This window comes from Rhinopithecus roxellana, chromosome 17, assembly GCF_007565055.1.
Source record: "Rhinopithecus roxellana isolate Shanxi Qingling chromosome 17, ASM756505v1, whole genome shotgun sequence".
NCBI classification, from domain to species: domain Eukaryota; kingdom Metazoa; phylum Chordata; class Mammalia; order Primates; family Cercopithecidae; genus Rhinopithecus; species Rhinopithecus roxellana.
Genome location: NC_044565.1, coordinates 56,564,403 through 56,582,916, shown reverse-complemented (window position 1 = coordinate 56,582,916; position 18,514 = coordinate 56,564,403). Strand labels below are relative to the sequence as shown.

The window sequence follows — 18,514 nt, the reverse complement described above, 5'->3', positions numbered from 1 at the left end:
TAAGATTTCCTTAACTGTGAAAATCGGTACTTAAGCAGAAATAGAAAAGTGCATTTCGTTCACCACAGCAAATCAAAATCACAAAGTACTCGGGAACAAATTTAACACAAAAGGCACAGAAACGACGAAATCTTATTGAAAGACATAAATAAATAAAAGCTCAACAAATGGAAAGCATGAAATGGTAAAATTATTATATCTCAAATTAATCAATGTATACATGTAACATTACATAATTAGCATCGAAAAATTATAGAATGGATGCAAGTACATAATACTATTTCAATTAGAATTGCATATTTGGAAGGAGGGGAAAATTGGGAAAATGGTCTCAGATTATATGAAGACTAAGTGTCCAGTATATGCAAAGATAAAAAAAATCACAAGAAAATCTAGGAGACTATGAATACAATCTTGTATAGGAGGTGGGAAGACCTTAACCATGACCAAAGTATCCAAATCTATAAAAACTCAATGATAGACATATTTTTAGATAAAATTTAAAACTTTCATATAGTAAAATTACAAAAAACAAGATCAAAAGAAAAATGATAAATGTAGAAATATGTTGCAACCCAAATGACCAACAAAACCTGTATATAGATAGCATTTCCATAAATTGAGAAAGCAACAAATATCCCAATAGGAAACACAGACCAATGAAATGAAGAGACTTTTCAGATAAGATTAAATCCAAAGCACCAGCAATTTATATGAAGAGATGTTTACATTCACTAATGGGAATAAACACAATCCAATTAACAAGGAGATGTGATAAGCCTTGACTGGCAAAATCTTCTAGATTCTGCACTAACAGTGGGGAGGAAGATATATGCTGAAGAATATCATAATGGATGTAATAGTTGAAAATGCACACAGTGAGGAATGAAAATGGTGGAGAATGTGTACAGTGGGGAATGTGTATAGTAGGCATGTCTATGGTGGGAAGTCTATATAATGAGGACTTGGTGGGAAGGTTATGGGGGAGTATATACACTGGGGAGGACACATGGTTAGGATTGCACATGGTGGGTGGTATACACAGTAGAGAGTATGGCGGGCAGTATACATGGTGGAGAATGTATATAGTGGAGAATGCATATGGTGGACAGTAACCACGGTGAAAAATGCACATGGTGGGTGGGACACACGTTGGGGAATGCATATGGTGGAGTCTAGTGGGAAGTGTGCATGGTAGGAAATGCCTGTGGTGGGAAGCAACTACACTGGGGACTATCATGGTGGGAAGGTTATGACGGAGTGTGTGCACATGGTGGGGAGTATGTATGGTTAGGACTGCGCATGGTGGGCGGTACACACGGTGGGGATGCCTGTGGTAGGGATGCCTGTGGTGGGGATGCCTGTGGTGGGGATGCCTGCGGTGGGGAACGCATATGCGGGTGAATGTTATGGTGGGGAATGGTTGATGAGACTCTAAGTAGTAAAAACTTTTGAAAAGTAATCTGCTAAATCTGTTAAAACTTTAACAATATATTATTTGACCTATTATGTCCACTAGTGGTAACTATCTCAAAAACATAAAAGTGCCAGTATATATAAATATTAATTTAGAAGTCTATCAATTGTGGCACTGTTTGGCATGGAAAAAATCTGAAATAAAGTTAATATCCATCAATAGGAGAGTGGCTGAGTAAACGATATACATTTGTGCCATGGAATATTAAATAATTACCAAAAAGAAGCAATTACAACTATACCAGTTGACTTAGGGATTTGTATGTGGAGTTGTTGAGCAAAATAAACCAACAAATAACAAATAAATAAATCAAGAAGATACAGTAAAGCATGTATAAGATGATAGCATTTTTATGAGACAAAATAAAACTATTCTGGCCATGTTTATGTATATGTTTGTACATGTCATGTGTAGGACTACACAAGAATGGAGAAAAAAATGTGGAAGTTCATAATTTATGTTGTGAACCTAGTTTTCCTGAAATCAGGGTAGAGGAGGGTATCTTGTAAGTTAAAATATAGGTGCAATGGAAAAAAGGAAGCAACACAACAAAGGAAAAGAAAAAAAATACTGCCTTCACTGACCATCCATATGAACATATGTGCATTTATATAAAATTATGTGTGTGTGTATATATATGTAAGGATATGTAAATAAATTGAAAATACTTAGTTTTTAAATAAAGAACTTAAGAAAAGGTCAGATTTAACATAAAAGGTTAAAAGTAGACACTAGTTTTACAGTTTTAGTTTACTGAATTAAAAACTGATGTTCAAATCTTGAGAGATACAGCACATGAGAAATGATGGTATTGCATGGAAAACCTGCAGGGCGTAGCCACAAAGGATGAAGCCGAGAAGGTTTGTCGAGTGAGGCTGAGGCTGCAGAAACATGGCCAGGCTAACTTGTACACCAGCAGGGACACAGCTGTGACTGCAAAATGGGGAGGGCACCGCTCGTCTCCCCAATAAAGGGTTCGGGGAACACACGAGGGCACCATGGGAAACAGACCCAGAAGCCGGCACAGGCAAGGGGCCCGTTTTTAGAAAGCTCGCTCAAGGGGGTCATACGGCGGAAACAAGCTGCAGAGCTTTTCCATTGTTAACTGAAAGGCATTTTTTAAGTTAAGGTCCACAGTCATTTTTAAATCCGCACTGATAAGGACTTGATACTAAGAGGATTTTTATAAGGGAGAGGATTTTATACATGCATGTGCAGGTATCCATTCTCAGTGAGGACATTTTATATATTTTAAAACATACATATGGGTCAAATTTTATATAATCACTGAGATCTAAAATAAAAATAAATTCAGTGCTCACATCTCATTAGTCACTGCAAACACGAGTTTCAATAAATCAATCATGTGAACATGAATCAGCAGTGGGCCGACCACCTGAATCCCAAAAGAACAGGGGACAATGCAGGGGCAGGTGGGAAATGAGGAACAAGCCTGGCTCCTGAGCATCTTCCTGGGAGGGCCACATCTAGACCAGACAAAGGCACAGCCAAAAATCATATGAGGGACTTGGGCTCAAAGCTGGGGAAACGAATACAGAAAATTAAGGAGCAGCCCAAGGATAAGCTTCCTGCCTGCTGCAGAGCTTTACTATTTACTCCCCGCAAAACTCAGCATATGCCTTCTCCTACTAATAGCAGTTATGTTTCTACATGTAATCGCTCTCCTCCTCTTCTGAAAGTTCTCTAAAGGCCAGATCTATGTTAACATCACCTTTGTGCACCCAAAGCCACAGCACAATGACTCTTGTATAACAGTCAACCATCACCTCAAAGTCCCTACTTCAACATCCTCCTATTCACTGGTGACCTCCATATACGAAAAACAGAGACATGAGAGTGATTCACAAAATGAATGATAGAAAAAAAGATAAAGACCAAAACCTGGTGCTTTATAAATGTCATCTAGTTTAAAAACCATCTTATGAAATCCTGAGCTCCAAGGAACATTATGTCAAAACCGATATTCAGAATTATAAATGTGTGAGTATATAAGAAAAAAACACGCTTGTTTTGTTGTCATTTCAAATCAGGTGGATAACGGTTTCTGAAAGAAACAGCAAAGAAAATAAATGAGAAAACCTTTAAAGATCAATATCTTTGTAGGTTTAAGAAAGTATCTTATGAATAGAAACAGAAGTTTTCATAAATTATAGCAACGACAATTTGTCTCATGTATTTAGAAGAGGCTGAGCACTTATTTTACTCTCTTAAATATGTTAGTTCTTCTATTTAACTCTAAAGTTTAACAATGTATCTTGATTTCTTAACAATAACATTTAATAATTACTTAATTACAATTGTATTTGAATTGCAACAAAAATATTCACTTTGAGAGCCAGAGGTCAGCTGGACTGGTGCAGGCGACTGCTGTGGCCTCGACAGTGGCTTTGGAGGTAATTCTTTAGCCTGGGAGAAACAAAAACATAAATACACGTCATTTTAAAATCTTGTTTTTACTTAGGCACATATAACTCTTTTCCAATGAGTTTATTTAGCAAACTTTTATTATATGTGCTTAGTAATGAGGCGCTCTCAAAGCTCATATGCACGCCTCTGGACTCTGTGTAACTGAACTGGAAGACAAGACTCAGATGTGGACCGGGTGTGCTCTTCTCATGCCTGGAAGCCAACGTCCCCCAGGCACCTCTGACCACCTGTGCAAGGTCTTAGGGAGCTGCGAGCTGCAGGGATGGTAATTGTAGTAATTGGCTTAGCAAGCGACTGGCAGAGGCAGTGGCAGACAAACTCTAGGCTTCAGTTTTTACTCCATGAAACAGGCATCAGACCAACTCTGAAAGGGCTGTGGAGCCCCATGAACAAGGCACACGAACTCTTTGGTGCCCCAGGGCCTAACATACACAGGCGCCAGGATCTGCAACTATTATTCATGTCATTGTTATTACTGAGACAAGGTCTTGCTCTGTTGCCTAGGCTGAGTGCAACGGCATGGCATGATCTTGGCTCAGTGCAACCTCATGGGCTCAAGTGATCCTTCTGCTTCAGCCTCCTAGTAGCTGAGATTACGGGCACACACCACCATGCCCAGCTAATGTTTCTGTTTTTATGATAGAGAGAGGGTTTCACCATGTTGGCCAGGCTGGTCTCACACTCCTGATCTCAAGTGACCCACCTGCCTCGGCCTCCCAAACATTATCTGTATTATTGATACAACCAAGTTCCATCCTTGGAGAAACGCAACCACAAAAGACAAATGACGTCTTTCCCTGAAATTTGTATAGAGGAAATGTCAAGGGAGCATGAATTTTTCACAAGAATGTGAAGTCAGTGAAACTACGAAGGAGGCTTAGTAGGTTCTTGGGAACCTGATAAGGTTTTATCAAGATTTTATTTAATCTTGATAAAAATAAATATTTTAAGGAAATTACAAAACCACAGTTATAGGTACCTTTTTAAAAGAAACTTAAAAAGTAAAAACCTATAAAAATGTATGTGCTTGTGTGTATATTTATATGTGTTTATATATGAATATGTGTATATGTATATATGTGCAAGTATAAGTATTTCTACGATAATGTGGATGTGCTTTTTGTGTTAACAAAGAAAGGATACATATAAGGATATTTACGGTAGTTGCCTGTAGAGGTGAACTTGGGGTACATTTAAGACTTGAACATGGGATATTGCTTAAAGTTAGTGTTTAAAAAGTAGTGTATAATGTGGAACATTCAGGGACAGAATGTTCCACAGAAAGAGATTTTCTGAGAATACTGAGTGAAACATAAAACCAAACGGTACAGAAGACTTCCTCTGCTCCCTTGCTGCTTTTCTTGCATTGATTCGTTGTCCTTCATTTTCATACTTTTCAGTAAAGGAATCAAGAATTTCATAAAGATCTTCAGCTTGAGCAGGCCGCGGTGTATCTCCAAATAAAATGTCATAAGCTCGGATATCTTGACAATAAAATCTAATAGGAAATACAAAATTAAAAACATTTCAATATACACAAATCTTTTCTAAACATAGCATGAGTGCACACACGGTGTGTATATATAATCATTCATATATAGCACTTCATATACACTACTTTTTAAACACTAACTTTAAGCAATATCCCATGTTCAAGTCTTAAATGTACCCCAAGTTCACCTCTACAGGCAACTACCGTAAATATCCTTATATGTATCCTTTCTTTGTTAACACAAAAAGCACATCCACATTATCGTAGAAATACTTATACTTGCACATATATACATATACACATATTCATATATAAACACATATAAATATACACACAAGCACATACATTTTTATAGGTTTTTACTTTTTAAGTTTCTTTTAAAAAGGTACCTATAACTGTGGTTTTGTAATTTCCTTAAAATATTTATTTTTATCAAGATTAAATAAACATTTACATTACATGCTTGGAGGCCCTGCCATTCATTAAGCAACATATTTATTTTAGTTTATCCAGGGTTTAGTTGAACTTTAGTGGGAAGGTCTGCCAACGGCCTCAAACCAGAAGTTTCTAAAAGCATTCTTTTGTCAACTTTTCTCAAATTAATAAAACCAGGAGTTAACACATCACTTTTGATTTTATAAGATGAATAGTTCTGCAAACCTTATTTTTCCCCATCCCTCCTATTTTCTACCTCTTGTGGTTTATATTTAGCTTTATCAAATAGTGCTGTAGGATTCCTGAGTGAGTCGGTGGGGTAAACACTGGGTGCTTTGTCTCGGAGAGTGGCGGGTCTGTCTGCCATGCGTGGCGAATGTTAACGGTCAATGCCAGCGGTGCCAGCCTCATCAGGCTGGCAATTAGGGGAACTTCTGCAGGTTCTGGAAGAAGTCCTGCTGTCAGTCTTAGCTCTTTATCACTTTCTGGGCCTTCACACATATTTTAGTGGCAATTTAGAGCCACTTAATTTGCATTTTAGGAAAAATTAGCCAGATGCAATTTAAAGTAGAAGCTTCCCTTTACCTCTTAGGGTACCTCCAGATTCTTTTGTTTCTTAATCGAACTGTATTTCTGTATTTTAAATTGGTCTCTGTTTGACATAGAGAAAAGACAAAGGTGGAGTATAGAACAGGAAACCTCACGTCACCGACTGACCCGTGAGTTGTAACTGGTGTGCCTTCCACAAACATCTGAAAATCACTGAAGTCGCTGCATCCAACTAAGGGTATTACTAACTTACGCTTACGTTTCCTTTTTTTTTTATACTTTAAGTTCTGGGGTACATGTACACAACGTGCAGGTTTGTTGCGTAGGTACACGAGTACCATGTTGGTTTGCTGTACCCACCAACTCGTCATCTACATTAGGTATTTCTCCTAATGTTGTCCCTCCCCCAGGCTCCACCACCCCCGACAGGCCCCGGTGTGTGATGTTCCCCGCCCTGTGTCCAAGTGTTCTCATTGTTCAATTCTCCCCTATGAGTGAGAGCATGTGGTGTCTGGTTTTCCGTCCTTGTGACAGTTTGCTGAGAATGATGGTTTTCAGCTATCTTAAAACGCGAAGTGGAAAAACAGCATTTACAGTTGAATATATATGGTGATCACCATCATATATGGCAACACAAAAAAAATTATGCTTAGGAAAATGTTGGAAGGCAGTAAAGCAAAATGTGAATTGGGTTAGTCTTTCAAAGGGATCGAATGTTTTTTCTTTTATTTTTTGTGTTTCTTCTGCATTTTCCATGAGCATATATTATTTATATATTTAATTTTTAAATGTAAGATACACACTTAAAACCATGTTGTAAAAAGGGTATATAAATGTACTCTGCAAATTATATCGACTCTTTAAGTATTATTTTCTCATCACACTTTCAATTAAAATCACTTTAACTTGGACTGACTTTCTATTAGTTTCTTTCCTTTCAATCAAACAGCTGCCTTCTAAAGACACGCCTGCAAAGAGTCCTCTCGACTTGCAGTATGTGAAGACGGCGGCCGAGCTTCTCAGGGCCACGTTGCCTTCCAAGTTCCTGCAAAGCACAAGATTTTGCGTCACAAAGCTGTGAGCAGCTCTAAGCCCGAAGATAACGATTTAAATAGCACTCTTCTTCTAGCTCAGATGAATTATCTTGTTTTGTACCTTCTTCAGCTGTTTCTATGTTTTACTTACTGTAGGCCTAAATTAGATGTTTTAATGTGGCCTAGAGGAAAAACAGGCGAGGGGGAAGAACATACATGAAGTTATTACAGAAGGTTATGATAATATAGAATTGTGTTGCAAAAAATACAGTGCAGAATGTGTAAATATATTTTTAAAATTTGTAAGTCTGATATTTTCCAACTGGATCGTCCTCTCTTAAAACTGGGAAATACATCTCAAGAGTGCTAAATAATTTGGATTATTTTTACATTGAGTATTTTCATGGAACCAAGAAACATTTTTAGATGATTTTACTGTGTAATTTCTATAGTGTGGGTAAAAGATATTTCTACATTGCACAATTAATCCAAGACTAGCATTTCATTAATAAAGAAGAAAAATACACTTTAAGTACTGTAAACACGGCTCAAAAAAACACATCCATATCCAATTTTTATGATTTACTTTGAAAAAAGCTCTTTCTTTCCTAATGGAAGCTGAACTTTATCATAAAATCTGACTTGCCTTTGGCTCTCTCAAAGCTGAAGGTGGATTTTATGTTCAAGCCTGACAGATACAATGGCCTATGGTTCTAAAACATTTCATTATTTCTTGTGTGTTCTGGTTTCAGATTTTCTAGCTTATCTCACTGGCTGTGATTTGCGAATTTCCTATTTGTGAAGACCTCGAATCTTCTGGGCATGTATAAATCTGGAGATGTATAAATCTGTTCATTTTAATTCAAGTTTCCTATTAAAGCAAAATAAAACATGCAGTTGTTAAGCCTTTACTGTCTAACATCTACGTAAGGAACTCACCTTCCCAAGGGCCCGACCGCCACGGTCAAGTTCCCTCCAAGCGTTAGATTTCCGCCTTTCGCAAAAGCTTCCACAGCACGGTCATAATTCAGAATTATCACCAAGTCTGACACCTAAAGTGTAGAAACCCACTGACTTAAAAATAGTTAAGAGTAAATATCATTTAAAATTCATCTTCACTAAAACTCAACGACACCGTATGCATTACTGCAAAACATCAATAGAGACAGGAAAGAATGTGAGATAAGAGCCGTATTTTTATTTTGAGCTGATGAATGATGAAGCCAATATTGCCACAGGTAATTACAGCAAACCCCAGTGAACATTTACTGTGCACCATGTGGATACTATGAGGTTTGCCCGCATCTTGTCCTTTAATCTTCCACACAACCTGGTCGTGTAGGTGGTGATCCTAGGGTTTAGTGGGGTTAGGTAAACTGTCAGTGCTAACAAGTCAAACAAAGGTTGGAGGAAGGGATCCGACAGGCTCTCTGATCTCATCAGACTAAACACTTCGTACAAGCCAAGCCCAAACAGCACAGCACCAGGGATGCTGGGACTGAAGGTCCTGAGAGACTTTCTACACTTCCCTCCTGGCCAGTGGTGTGCTCCTTACTAGGAAGCTGAACCTGGGCCACTTCACTACAGGTCACAGAAGCTCAACATATCAGAAAGCAAAGTAGTTTCCACTAGGAATGCCTATTTCCATGACTTAATTTTTCTTTTTTTTTTGAGAAAGAGTTTCATTCTTGTTGCCTAGGCTAGAGTGCAGTGGCATGATCTGAGCTCACTGCAACCTTCACCTCCAGGGTTCAAGTGATTCTCCTGTCTCAGCCTCCCGAGTAGCTGGTATTACAGGTGTCCACCACCACACCCGGCTAATGTTTTGTATTTTTAGTAGAGATGGGGTTTCACCATGTTGGTCAGGCTGGTCTCAAACTCCTGACCTCAGGTGATCCACCTGCCTCAGCCTCCCAAAGTGCTAGATTATAGGCGTGAGCCACTGAGCCCAGCGGACTTAATTTTTCTCTAAATAAACGCAGAAACTACAATGAGATTCAACTGAATGCTCAAGGCAAGTCAACATAGCGAAATCATTTGTTTCTCAAATTCATCACTGCAGTGTGGAAGCCCAAAGTTAGACCTGAAAAATAACATGACCCATCAAATGAGAGGCAGCACGGGTCAGGGGAGGAAGCATGGGCCAGGGGAGGGAGCACGGGTCAGGGGAGGAAGCACGGGCCAGGGGAAGCAGCACGGGCGAGGGGAGGCAGCACGGGTGAGGGGAGGCAGCACGGGCGAGGGGAGGCAGCACGGGTCAGGGGAGGCAGTACGGGTCAGGGGAGGCAGCATGGGTCAGGGGAGGCAGCATGGGTCAGGGGAGGCAGGATGGGCCAGGGCATTCCTGCGTGTGGAGAACCAATGTCCATCCCAGCTCTGTTTCTCGAGAGCTGTGGACCTTGTGGTCTTCTAACCAGCCTCTGTGTCTCTGACCGCTCTGTGTTTAATATTTGCTTTACCAGGACCCATACCTCATGGAACGATCGTCAGAATCAGATAGAGGTGTCAGGTGCACCTGGAAGTTGACAGAGTGCTGGCACGGGGCTCAGTATTTGGGTTCAAAAGTAAAACTAGCTAGGTGGGAACTCCACGACTCCCTTTTGCATGCTGTGCGACCTTGGGTAAATCATTGAGCTCTGGAAAATGGGTGTAATAATAGCGGCACACATTCAAGGCTGTTTAGGGATGAATTGAAATCAGTTCAATACAACATGCAAAGGTCAAGCAGACTTGTGTTTAAAATATGCCTTCATTACAGTTATTCACATTTTTAATCAAATCAGTGCTCTCAAGTCAACGTTTTCATATGAGTGACAGAAAAATCCTGTTATAGCCAAATGAGATTATACTTGAAAGGCCCTAAGAGAGTTCCTGATACAAGCATGTTCTTAATAATGTTCAACTTGAATCATTTTATGAAATAAAATACACTTAAGATCTGTAGGACAAACTAAGTCTATCAGACAGCTGACCCACACAGGATGCTTCAGCTTGACGCTTGCCAACTGCTCATTTTATTTTACATATAGACAATTTCTGAGGATTATGGTGCTGAATGACAGATAATTATTTAGCTTTTCTTATGCAAAGTTAAGCATTTTCGCCAATGATTGTATAACCTGCATCTTATATGTATTGTTAGATAACAAATTTGCCTTGCAGAATACTTGCCACATACACACTCAGAAAATACACATTTCTACCCATGACCTTGTAGCTACACTGGTTCTTATGTTCTGCTTTGGCTTGGTGCATCATGGTACAGTTAAGTAAGGCCAAGCTATGAGAGGCAGCTGAAGGAAAAAAATTTTTTTGATTTTTTTTTGGTCTGATCTCTCTTTAGTTCTTTTGAAATAAGAATAAGATAACATTGTGTTTTTTGGTGACACCACCAATTAGCTAGAAGAAGGAGCAAGACAAATTTCCTGCAGGAATCGGGATCAGCTGAACAATACGTTTGGACAGCACTCTCAGAAAACCCTGTAAGTATTTGATAGACTTCTTTAGAAGTTTGCATTAAAACTCAACTATATCACAGTCTGATCAAAGAAATAAGACTTGTGTTTTATTTATGAGATCAGTAGGGTGACTATGGTTCACAACAATCTATTGACTATTTCAAAGTAGCTAGAAGAGAATAATTTGAATGCTTCCAGCCTAAAGAAATGACAAATATTTAAGGTGACAGATATCCCAATCATACTGATTTGACCTTTACAAATTGTATGCATGTATTAAATTATTACAAGTGCCAGGAAAATACGTACTCCACTATAAATCAAAAAATAAAATTAAAAAATAAAACAATAACTCAGATGCAAGTGTTTCAATTAAATAAATTCTTAAATATAAGAACGTGAAAAACCACAACTGCCATGGAGGGGAAGCTGCGGGACAGAACGTCCCTCTTTTCTGCAACTGAATGTCCCGAAAGCAGCTCCTTGGAAGGTGCCACCCCATCTCCCTGTCGTGTGGTCAGCCTGCTTCACACTCACACAGCTGAGTCCTGGGCTGTCGTCCTGTCAGAGCCTCACCGCCTTTTGGATGATTGACTGCCGTCAGCCTTCAAGCCCCACATCTGGACAACCTGCTAAGAAAGCTGGGCTCCCTCCTCCGGCCTGCAGTTCTCTCACGCCACTCTTGGGCTGGGCTTGGAGCCTGCCCCACTCTCCCTACCCCACTCTCCCTAAAAGCCTCACTACAAGGGGAATAAACGTTTTCCTCCCTCCTTGTGTGTGGCATGACCAGTCTCAATATGCAAACCAAGCTTAAGTGGAGGGCCCTTCCGGCAACACCCTCCATGCCTCGGAACAACAGATCTTTTCCTTACATCCCATTCTTAGGGGGCTTAAAAACTGGACTCTGGTCTCTAACAATAATTTATCCTCAACTGTAACCCAGATACCTTCCTCTTCAGTAAAGTGAAAGGGCCCATCTAAATTCTCCCTGGAAAAAGCAGAGTCATTTTTGTTTTTTCAAATTCCAATCTTGAGTAAGAGCCAGACTGCTCTGGCTTGATGGCCCAGTGTGAGCTCTGGCACTGGAAACACAGCAAAGGACTGTACAGGTCCAAAGCCAAGGCAGCAGCAGGACTTTCTGAGCTTTGGGCTTTGCTACAACTGTTATCCAAAAAGAATCCGTTAGTGGTGTTTAAACGAAATGTAGCATTATCTTTCCTCAGACTACCGACTTTCACATCTTCCCTTCTCACAATCTCAACTCTCTTGACCTATCTCTCTCTTTACCACAAAAACTTCCCCCTCCCCCAAAGTAATCCCTAATCCAGATACAGGTATTCAGTCACTACTTTAGACCATTATTCAGTACCTCTGATGTTCCAAGAACAGGAAACTCTCCGCCCTATAGAATCTGGGAGTCTAAAGGTTGAGATTGTCAAACATAAATTAACCCATGCCGGCCTTCTGGCTAAGCTTAGGGTCACTTACACTTACGCCCCTGGAAGAATGAGTCTGACATTCACTCTCCAATGAAACCAGGGCACAATGCAGTAAGCTATCCACAAGCAGCCTCAGGCAGCAGGGGCTGCAAAGCAGCATCCTTTGCATAACTAGATCTTGTTAGTTAAGAGAACTGACCTTAAGAACACACAATCTGACCTTAAGGATGACACTAGAGCAGAGGAGTCTGAGGCGGAGGGAGTCATGGCAGGACAAGCATTTAGAAAATTTCTTCCACTCTTTGACCGAGTAGTATTGGTTGAAAGGAGTGCTGCTGAAACTGGAACCAAAGGAGGCATTATGCTTCCAGAAAAATCTCAAGGAAAAGTACTGCAAGCAACAGTAGTCGCTGTTGGATCCAGTTCTAAAGGAAAGGGTGGAGAGATTCAACCGGTTGGCGTAAAAGTTGGAGATAAAGTTCTTCTGCCAGAATATGGAGGCACCAAAGTAGTTCTAGATGACAAGGATTCTTTCCTATTTAGAGATGGTGACATTCTTGGAAAGTACGTAGACTGAAATAAGTCACTATTGAAATGGCATCAACATGAAGCTGCCCACTCCACTGAAGTTCTGAAATCTTTCATCATGTAAATAATTTCCATATTTCTCTTTTATAATAAACTAAGGATAACTAATGAAAAAAAAACACACACACAATTAAGATTGCAATCTTTTTCCACCAGGATTCTCTAAGAGAATTAAGCTCTAATGTCCTAAGGCATCCACTGCAACGAATAGGTTAGCATCTCCCCAGATATTCTAGGGTAATAGCACAAATAATTAAGAAGGTGGTACTCAAATCCCTTTCTGTGTTTGGAAGGTCAGATGAAGAACCTGGAGCAAATGTTAGGGTTTTGCAGCATTGGACAGGTAGAAGGTGTGGGAGGTGTCCGAAGGAAAACTGAGACTGACCCAGGCACAAAACAATGTGCCACAACTTTAGCCCAGAACCAGCAAGCTTTGCTGCCAGTCACAAGTATCCGAAGGGAAAGGGGGTACTTAAAGACCATTTTATTCAACTTTACAATTTTTTATTTTACAGATTTGATTCAGGAAGATTAAGTACTTTGTTCAATGTTTTGTAACTAATAAAAGAAGAGCTAAAACTTAACAATTACAGTTGAATCTCCATTCCACCGTAGAATGTATCTACAAATCAGAATGCCACACCAATGGTGGCATAAAGAGGCCACAGACCCTCTCGAGAGCGAAATAACCACAACTGGTAAATTATTTTAAAAATTAACACTTTTGGAAATTGTCCTAAGGGCAAATGGCAAGTGAAGAAAATGAAGACACAATGATTCAATAAACACTATTAAATATTGGTAAGGACAGAGAGAGTTGGTGACATTTGAGCTACAACCTGTGCCCTGCTGCAGGTCAGCCTGATGGAAGCTCCTCTTGGGGAAGGGGGTTTGCAAGAACACAGACTTCCTTCCCCCAGCCCCTGGTCAGGGCTGCAGTATCTCCACAGGAGAGGCTTGCTGCCAGCATTTCTCTTCCCACAGCTCCATGTACAGAAGCTCCATTCCAGGCAAGAGCAGCTGAGAGGTCTGGAGCTTCCTTCCTCCACCCAGAACCCATGTGTAAGTGGAGGCTCCAGCCCAGCACAACAGTTCAGGAGCACCAGGGCCCAACCCACTCTGGCCCCAGTTCACCTGTGAGGCAAAAGCTCCACACTGACAGAGGCAAGCCACACTACTCCCCCGCCCAAGGCTGCAGGGATGTCACTCCAGGAGAGGTGAGCCCCTGCCCCAGCCTCCAGCTCTGGAGCAACAGCACAGAGATCCTGGGCAGAGACAGAGACAGGCTGCAAGGGCAGGCAGCTCCAAAGCTCTCCCCAAGGGAAGTGAAATTTTTTGGAACAGAGAGTGGGGAAGTTCAAGGGTGATGATTTTGGTGATAAACAGGTAAGATGAGGTATTCAGTTCCATGACAGCAACAAGCTAAACCACGGGTGGTCTAGAAAATTATCAGGGAAAACCAGGGACAGAGATAGCTAAGAAGAGCCCTCCTGAAACAGAAATGAGCTTCAAAGACCACCTGTGCACAGGAGCACACTTTTAACTGGATCAAACTGTGGAGCAATTTATGTCCCCAGGGCATTGTTGGAAACAATGGAGCAATCAGCAGGCAGTTAGTGGAGGCTAACAACAGTGTGTCATACCAAGGGAGACAAACAGCTTAACAGACAGGTCCGGGACAGGGATAGTCAGAACATCTGTCATCTCAGGAAAACTGTATGCATGCCCGTAGACAACATTGGAGGCTTCACAGTAGCGGGGTACAGAATTCATTCAAACAGTCCAGCCAAATCTCTAAACAAACAATAAGAGGCTCCTGGGGGAGAGGTTGAGCATCCAGAGTTGATACAATATAATATCTAAAATTTCTGATTTTCAACCAAAAATAAGAAGACAAACAAAGAAGCGAGAGCGTGTGACCCATACATAGAAAACAAATTAAAAACAGAAGCAGGCGAGAATGACTGCCTTTCAGATGGTCCAGCTATCAGATTTAGCAGACAAAGACTTTAAAACAGCTGTCATAAATATGTTCAAAGAATTAAAGAAAACTATGGTTAAGAAGTAGAAAAACGTACCATGAGAATATCTTATCAAATAGAGAATATTGATAAAAACATAAAATTATATAAAAGAACCAAAGGGAAATTCTGGAGATAAAAAGTGTATTAAGCAACAAGAACAATTTAATTTACTATAGGAGTTCAATGGTAGATCTGAGCATGCAAAATAAAGAACTGGTAAATTTGAAGATAGGTCAATAGAAAGTCTTAAAAACTAAGAGAAAGAGAGTGAAGGAAAATTAACAAAAACACAAGAAACTTCGGACACCATTAGGTGCACCAACATATGTGATATAAGTACTAGAAGGCAAGGAAAAAGAGAAAGAAGCAGAAATTTTTTTCAAAGAAATAATGGCTGAAAATTCTCAATCTGATGAAAAACATGAATCTACACTCAAGAAGCTCAACAAATTCTGAGTAGAATAAATGTAACAAGATACACTCCAGATAGATAATTGTAAAAAATCTTAAAACTCAAGAGAAAAATCTTGAAAGGGGCAAGAGAAAAATGACTCATCACATAAAAGGAACCCCAGTTAGGCCGGGCGCGGTGGCTCAAGCCTGTAATCCCAGCACTTTGGGAGGCCGAGACGGGCAGATCACGAGGTCAGGAGATCAAGACTATCCTGGCTAACACGGCGAAACCTCATCTCTACTAAAAATACAAAAAAATTAGCCGGGCACAGTGGCGGGTGCCTGTAGTCCCAGCTACTCAGGAGGCTGAGGCAGGAGAATGGCGGGAACCCGGGAGGCGGAGCTTGCAGTGAGCTGAGATCTGGCCACTGCACTCCAGCCTGGGCGACAGAGCCAGACTCCGTCTCAAAAAAAAAAAAAAAAAAATCACCAGTAAAGATAATTATCTATAAATAATAGTATAGATGCATAGTTCTTCTCATCGGTTTAAAAATAAATTTTTTCTGGCCGGGCGCGGTGGCTCAAGCTTGTAATCCCCAGCACTTTGGGAGGCCGAGACGGGCGGATCACGAGGTCAGGAGATCGAGACCATCCTGGCTAACACGGTGAAACCCCGTCTCTACTAAAAATACAAAAAAAAAAACTAGCCGGGCGAGGTGGCGGCGCCTGTAGTCCCAGCTACTCGGGAGGCTGAGGCAGGAGAATGGCATGAACCCGGGAGGCGGAGCTTGCAGTGAGCTGAGATCTGGCCACTGCACTCCAGCCTGGGTGACAGAGCGAGACTCCGTCTCAAAAAAATAAATAAATAAATAAATAAATAAATAAATAAATAAATAAATAAATTTTTTCTACATGTTAAGTCTGTAACATATAGAAATATTATACACTTGACAATAGCCATACAGAAGAGTCAGGTGGGAGCAAAGTTGTCTTGGAAATGACGCCAGACGGTAACTCGACTGAACAGATACAATGGAATAGAACCAAACCAAACATGGTAAATAAAAAAGGTTAAAATGGCAAGTTCAATGAGTAAATACTTGCTCTCAATTATTCTCTGAGTTTTCTAAAAACATAAAATTATATAAATTATTAACTGTAATCATGAATTGCTGAGTGTGTATTGTATGTAGATTTAACACAGATAACAGTTGTAGCACAAAAAAGGAGAAAAAAGACCAGAACCATATGAGAGCAATATGAGAGCAATGTTTTTGTATCTTATTAAAACAAGTTCCCATGAATTAGAAATATTTAAGACATATTGTAAGCTCTGGAACAACCATTAAGAAAATGACTCAAAAACACAGTTAAAAAATCATAAACGGAATCAAAATGCTATAGTACAAAACATTCACTTAATTGAAAACAGTAAAGTAGAAACAGAGGGACAAAAAAGGCATGGGATATAGAAAAAAGTAAAATGGCTGATACAAATCTAATGATATCAATAATCTATTAAATGTAAATTAATCAAACAATCAAATAAAAAGGCAGAGATTACTGGCATGGATATAACAACAATAACAACAACAACAACATCCGATTATATGCTCCATAGGAGACACGCTTTAGATTCAAAGTTACCATTAGATTGACAGCAAAAGGATGGAAAAAGATGCATCATGCAGACGGCGACCATAAGAAAGCGGGAGTGGCAATATTTATATTAGATGAAATGGACCTCAAAACAACAAAAAATGTAATTAGGAATAAACAGGGACATATTATAATGATAAAATGGTCAATCAATTAAAAAGATATAAGAATTGTAAACATAGTAATATACATATATTTATATAAGCACATAATATCAGAGCCCCAAATACGTGAATCAAAAACTGACAATCTAGAAGGAAGACATAGACAATTTAACAAAAATAGCTCGATATGTAAATAACCCATTTTTAATAATGAAGAGAACAGTTAGTCATAAGATTATCAAGGATATGGAACAACTGAACAATGGTGTAAACCAACTAGACCCAATGGACTCCTGGAGAACACTTTACCTAATAACGCGGAACACACATTCTTCTCCAGCACACATGGAACATTGCACAGGACAAGTGTCTATATGTGAGGCCATAAAAGAAGCCTTAACCCATTTAAAAAGACTGAAATTATACAAAGTATTTTCTTTGACCCCAATGGAATGAAATTTGAAATCAAGGACAAAACAAATTTGGGAATTTATAAATATGTGGACATTAAGCAACACACTCCTAAATAACAAATGGATCAAAGAAGAAATCACATGAGAAATTAGATAATATTTTGAGATTAAGGAAAACAAAGACACAACATACCCACACTTATGGAAGGCAGCCAGGGCAATGCCTAGAGGGAATATGTAGCTGTAAATGTGTCTATTAAAATAAAACAGATCTTGAGTCGGTAACTCGAACTGCCTTTCAACACGGACAAAGACGAGTTTAACTGAACTTTAAGCAACAGCCTTGCTTGGACCTTTCCCCTTCTTTACTCTGCTTCCCTTATACCTTCAGTTTCTTTCCCCGAAGAACATTGGCTCGGTATATCACATGTACTTGAACTGGTATCAGGCTCCGCTTCTGGTGAACCCAATCTGACAACCACGCACTAGCTGTGTGATCTTAGGTAAGACCTACTGTCTCTGTATATTGAAAATAATGTGGACTTCGCCTACCTTGTATAGTGCCCTGAAAACGATGGCTTGTTATGCAGATGAATGTGACAGTGAGGTGGCCTTTACTTTACCACCCAAACACCTGTGAAACCAAGATCAAGTAACTTTCCTGAACCTTCCTTTTTTCCCCATTGAGGGATGTGCAGACAAGACAGACAACAGGAAACTCTGTCTTTTGTATAACATGCTGCCTAGATGTGGGACCAGATGCTTCCCAATCTGCCACTCTCTGGCTACCTCCTACTGGAGAATTCCCATGGCTTGGTTATTTTACGAATAAAATGAGAGCAATGGCGACCACCTTCCATGGCTATGAAAATGATTCCGTACGAGCGTGCGTACAAGTTTTGTTAAAAAATGGCCGGGCGCGGTAGCTCACGCCTGTAATTCCAGAACTTTAGGAGGCCGAGGGGGGCGGATCACGAGGTCAGGAGATCGAGACTATCCTG

At 40.0% G+C, this 18,514-nt stretch overlaps 1 protein-coding gene and 1 pseudogene across 4 annotated transcripts in view; one reads left to right on the top strand and one right to left on the bottom strand.

Annotated features, from left to right (window-relative positions):
• The window catches only part of SH3YL1 (SH3 and SYLF domain containing 1), a 47,719-nt gene that overhangs the window by 8,813 nt on the left and 20,392 nt on the right, over nucleotides 1-18,514 (bottom strand). For 2 of the 4 annotated variants that reach the window (XM_010386088.2, XM_030921255.1), the window contains exons 5-8: nucleotides 8,375-8,487; nucleotides 7,318-7,446; nucleotides 5,255-5,423; nucleotides 3,826-3,904 (exon numbers count right to left, since the gene is read on the bottom strand). In XM_010386088.2, the coding sequence (XP_010384390.1) occupies nucleotides 3,826-3,904; nucleotides 5,255-5,423; nucleotides 7,318-7,446; nucleotides 8,375-8,487 (490 nt within the window). The remainder of the gene's footprint in view (nucleotides 1-3,825; nucleotides 3,905-5,254; nucleotides 5,424-7,317; nucleotides 7,447-8,374; nucleotides 8,488-18,514) is intronic. The other 2 variants (XM_010386089.2, XM_030921256.1) reach the window with 1 other exon arrangement.
• LOC104680235 lies at nucleotides 12,598-13,019 on the top strand (annotated as a pseudogene).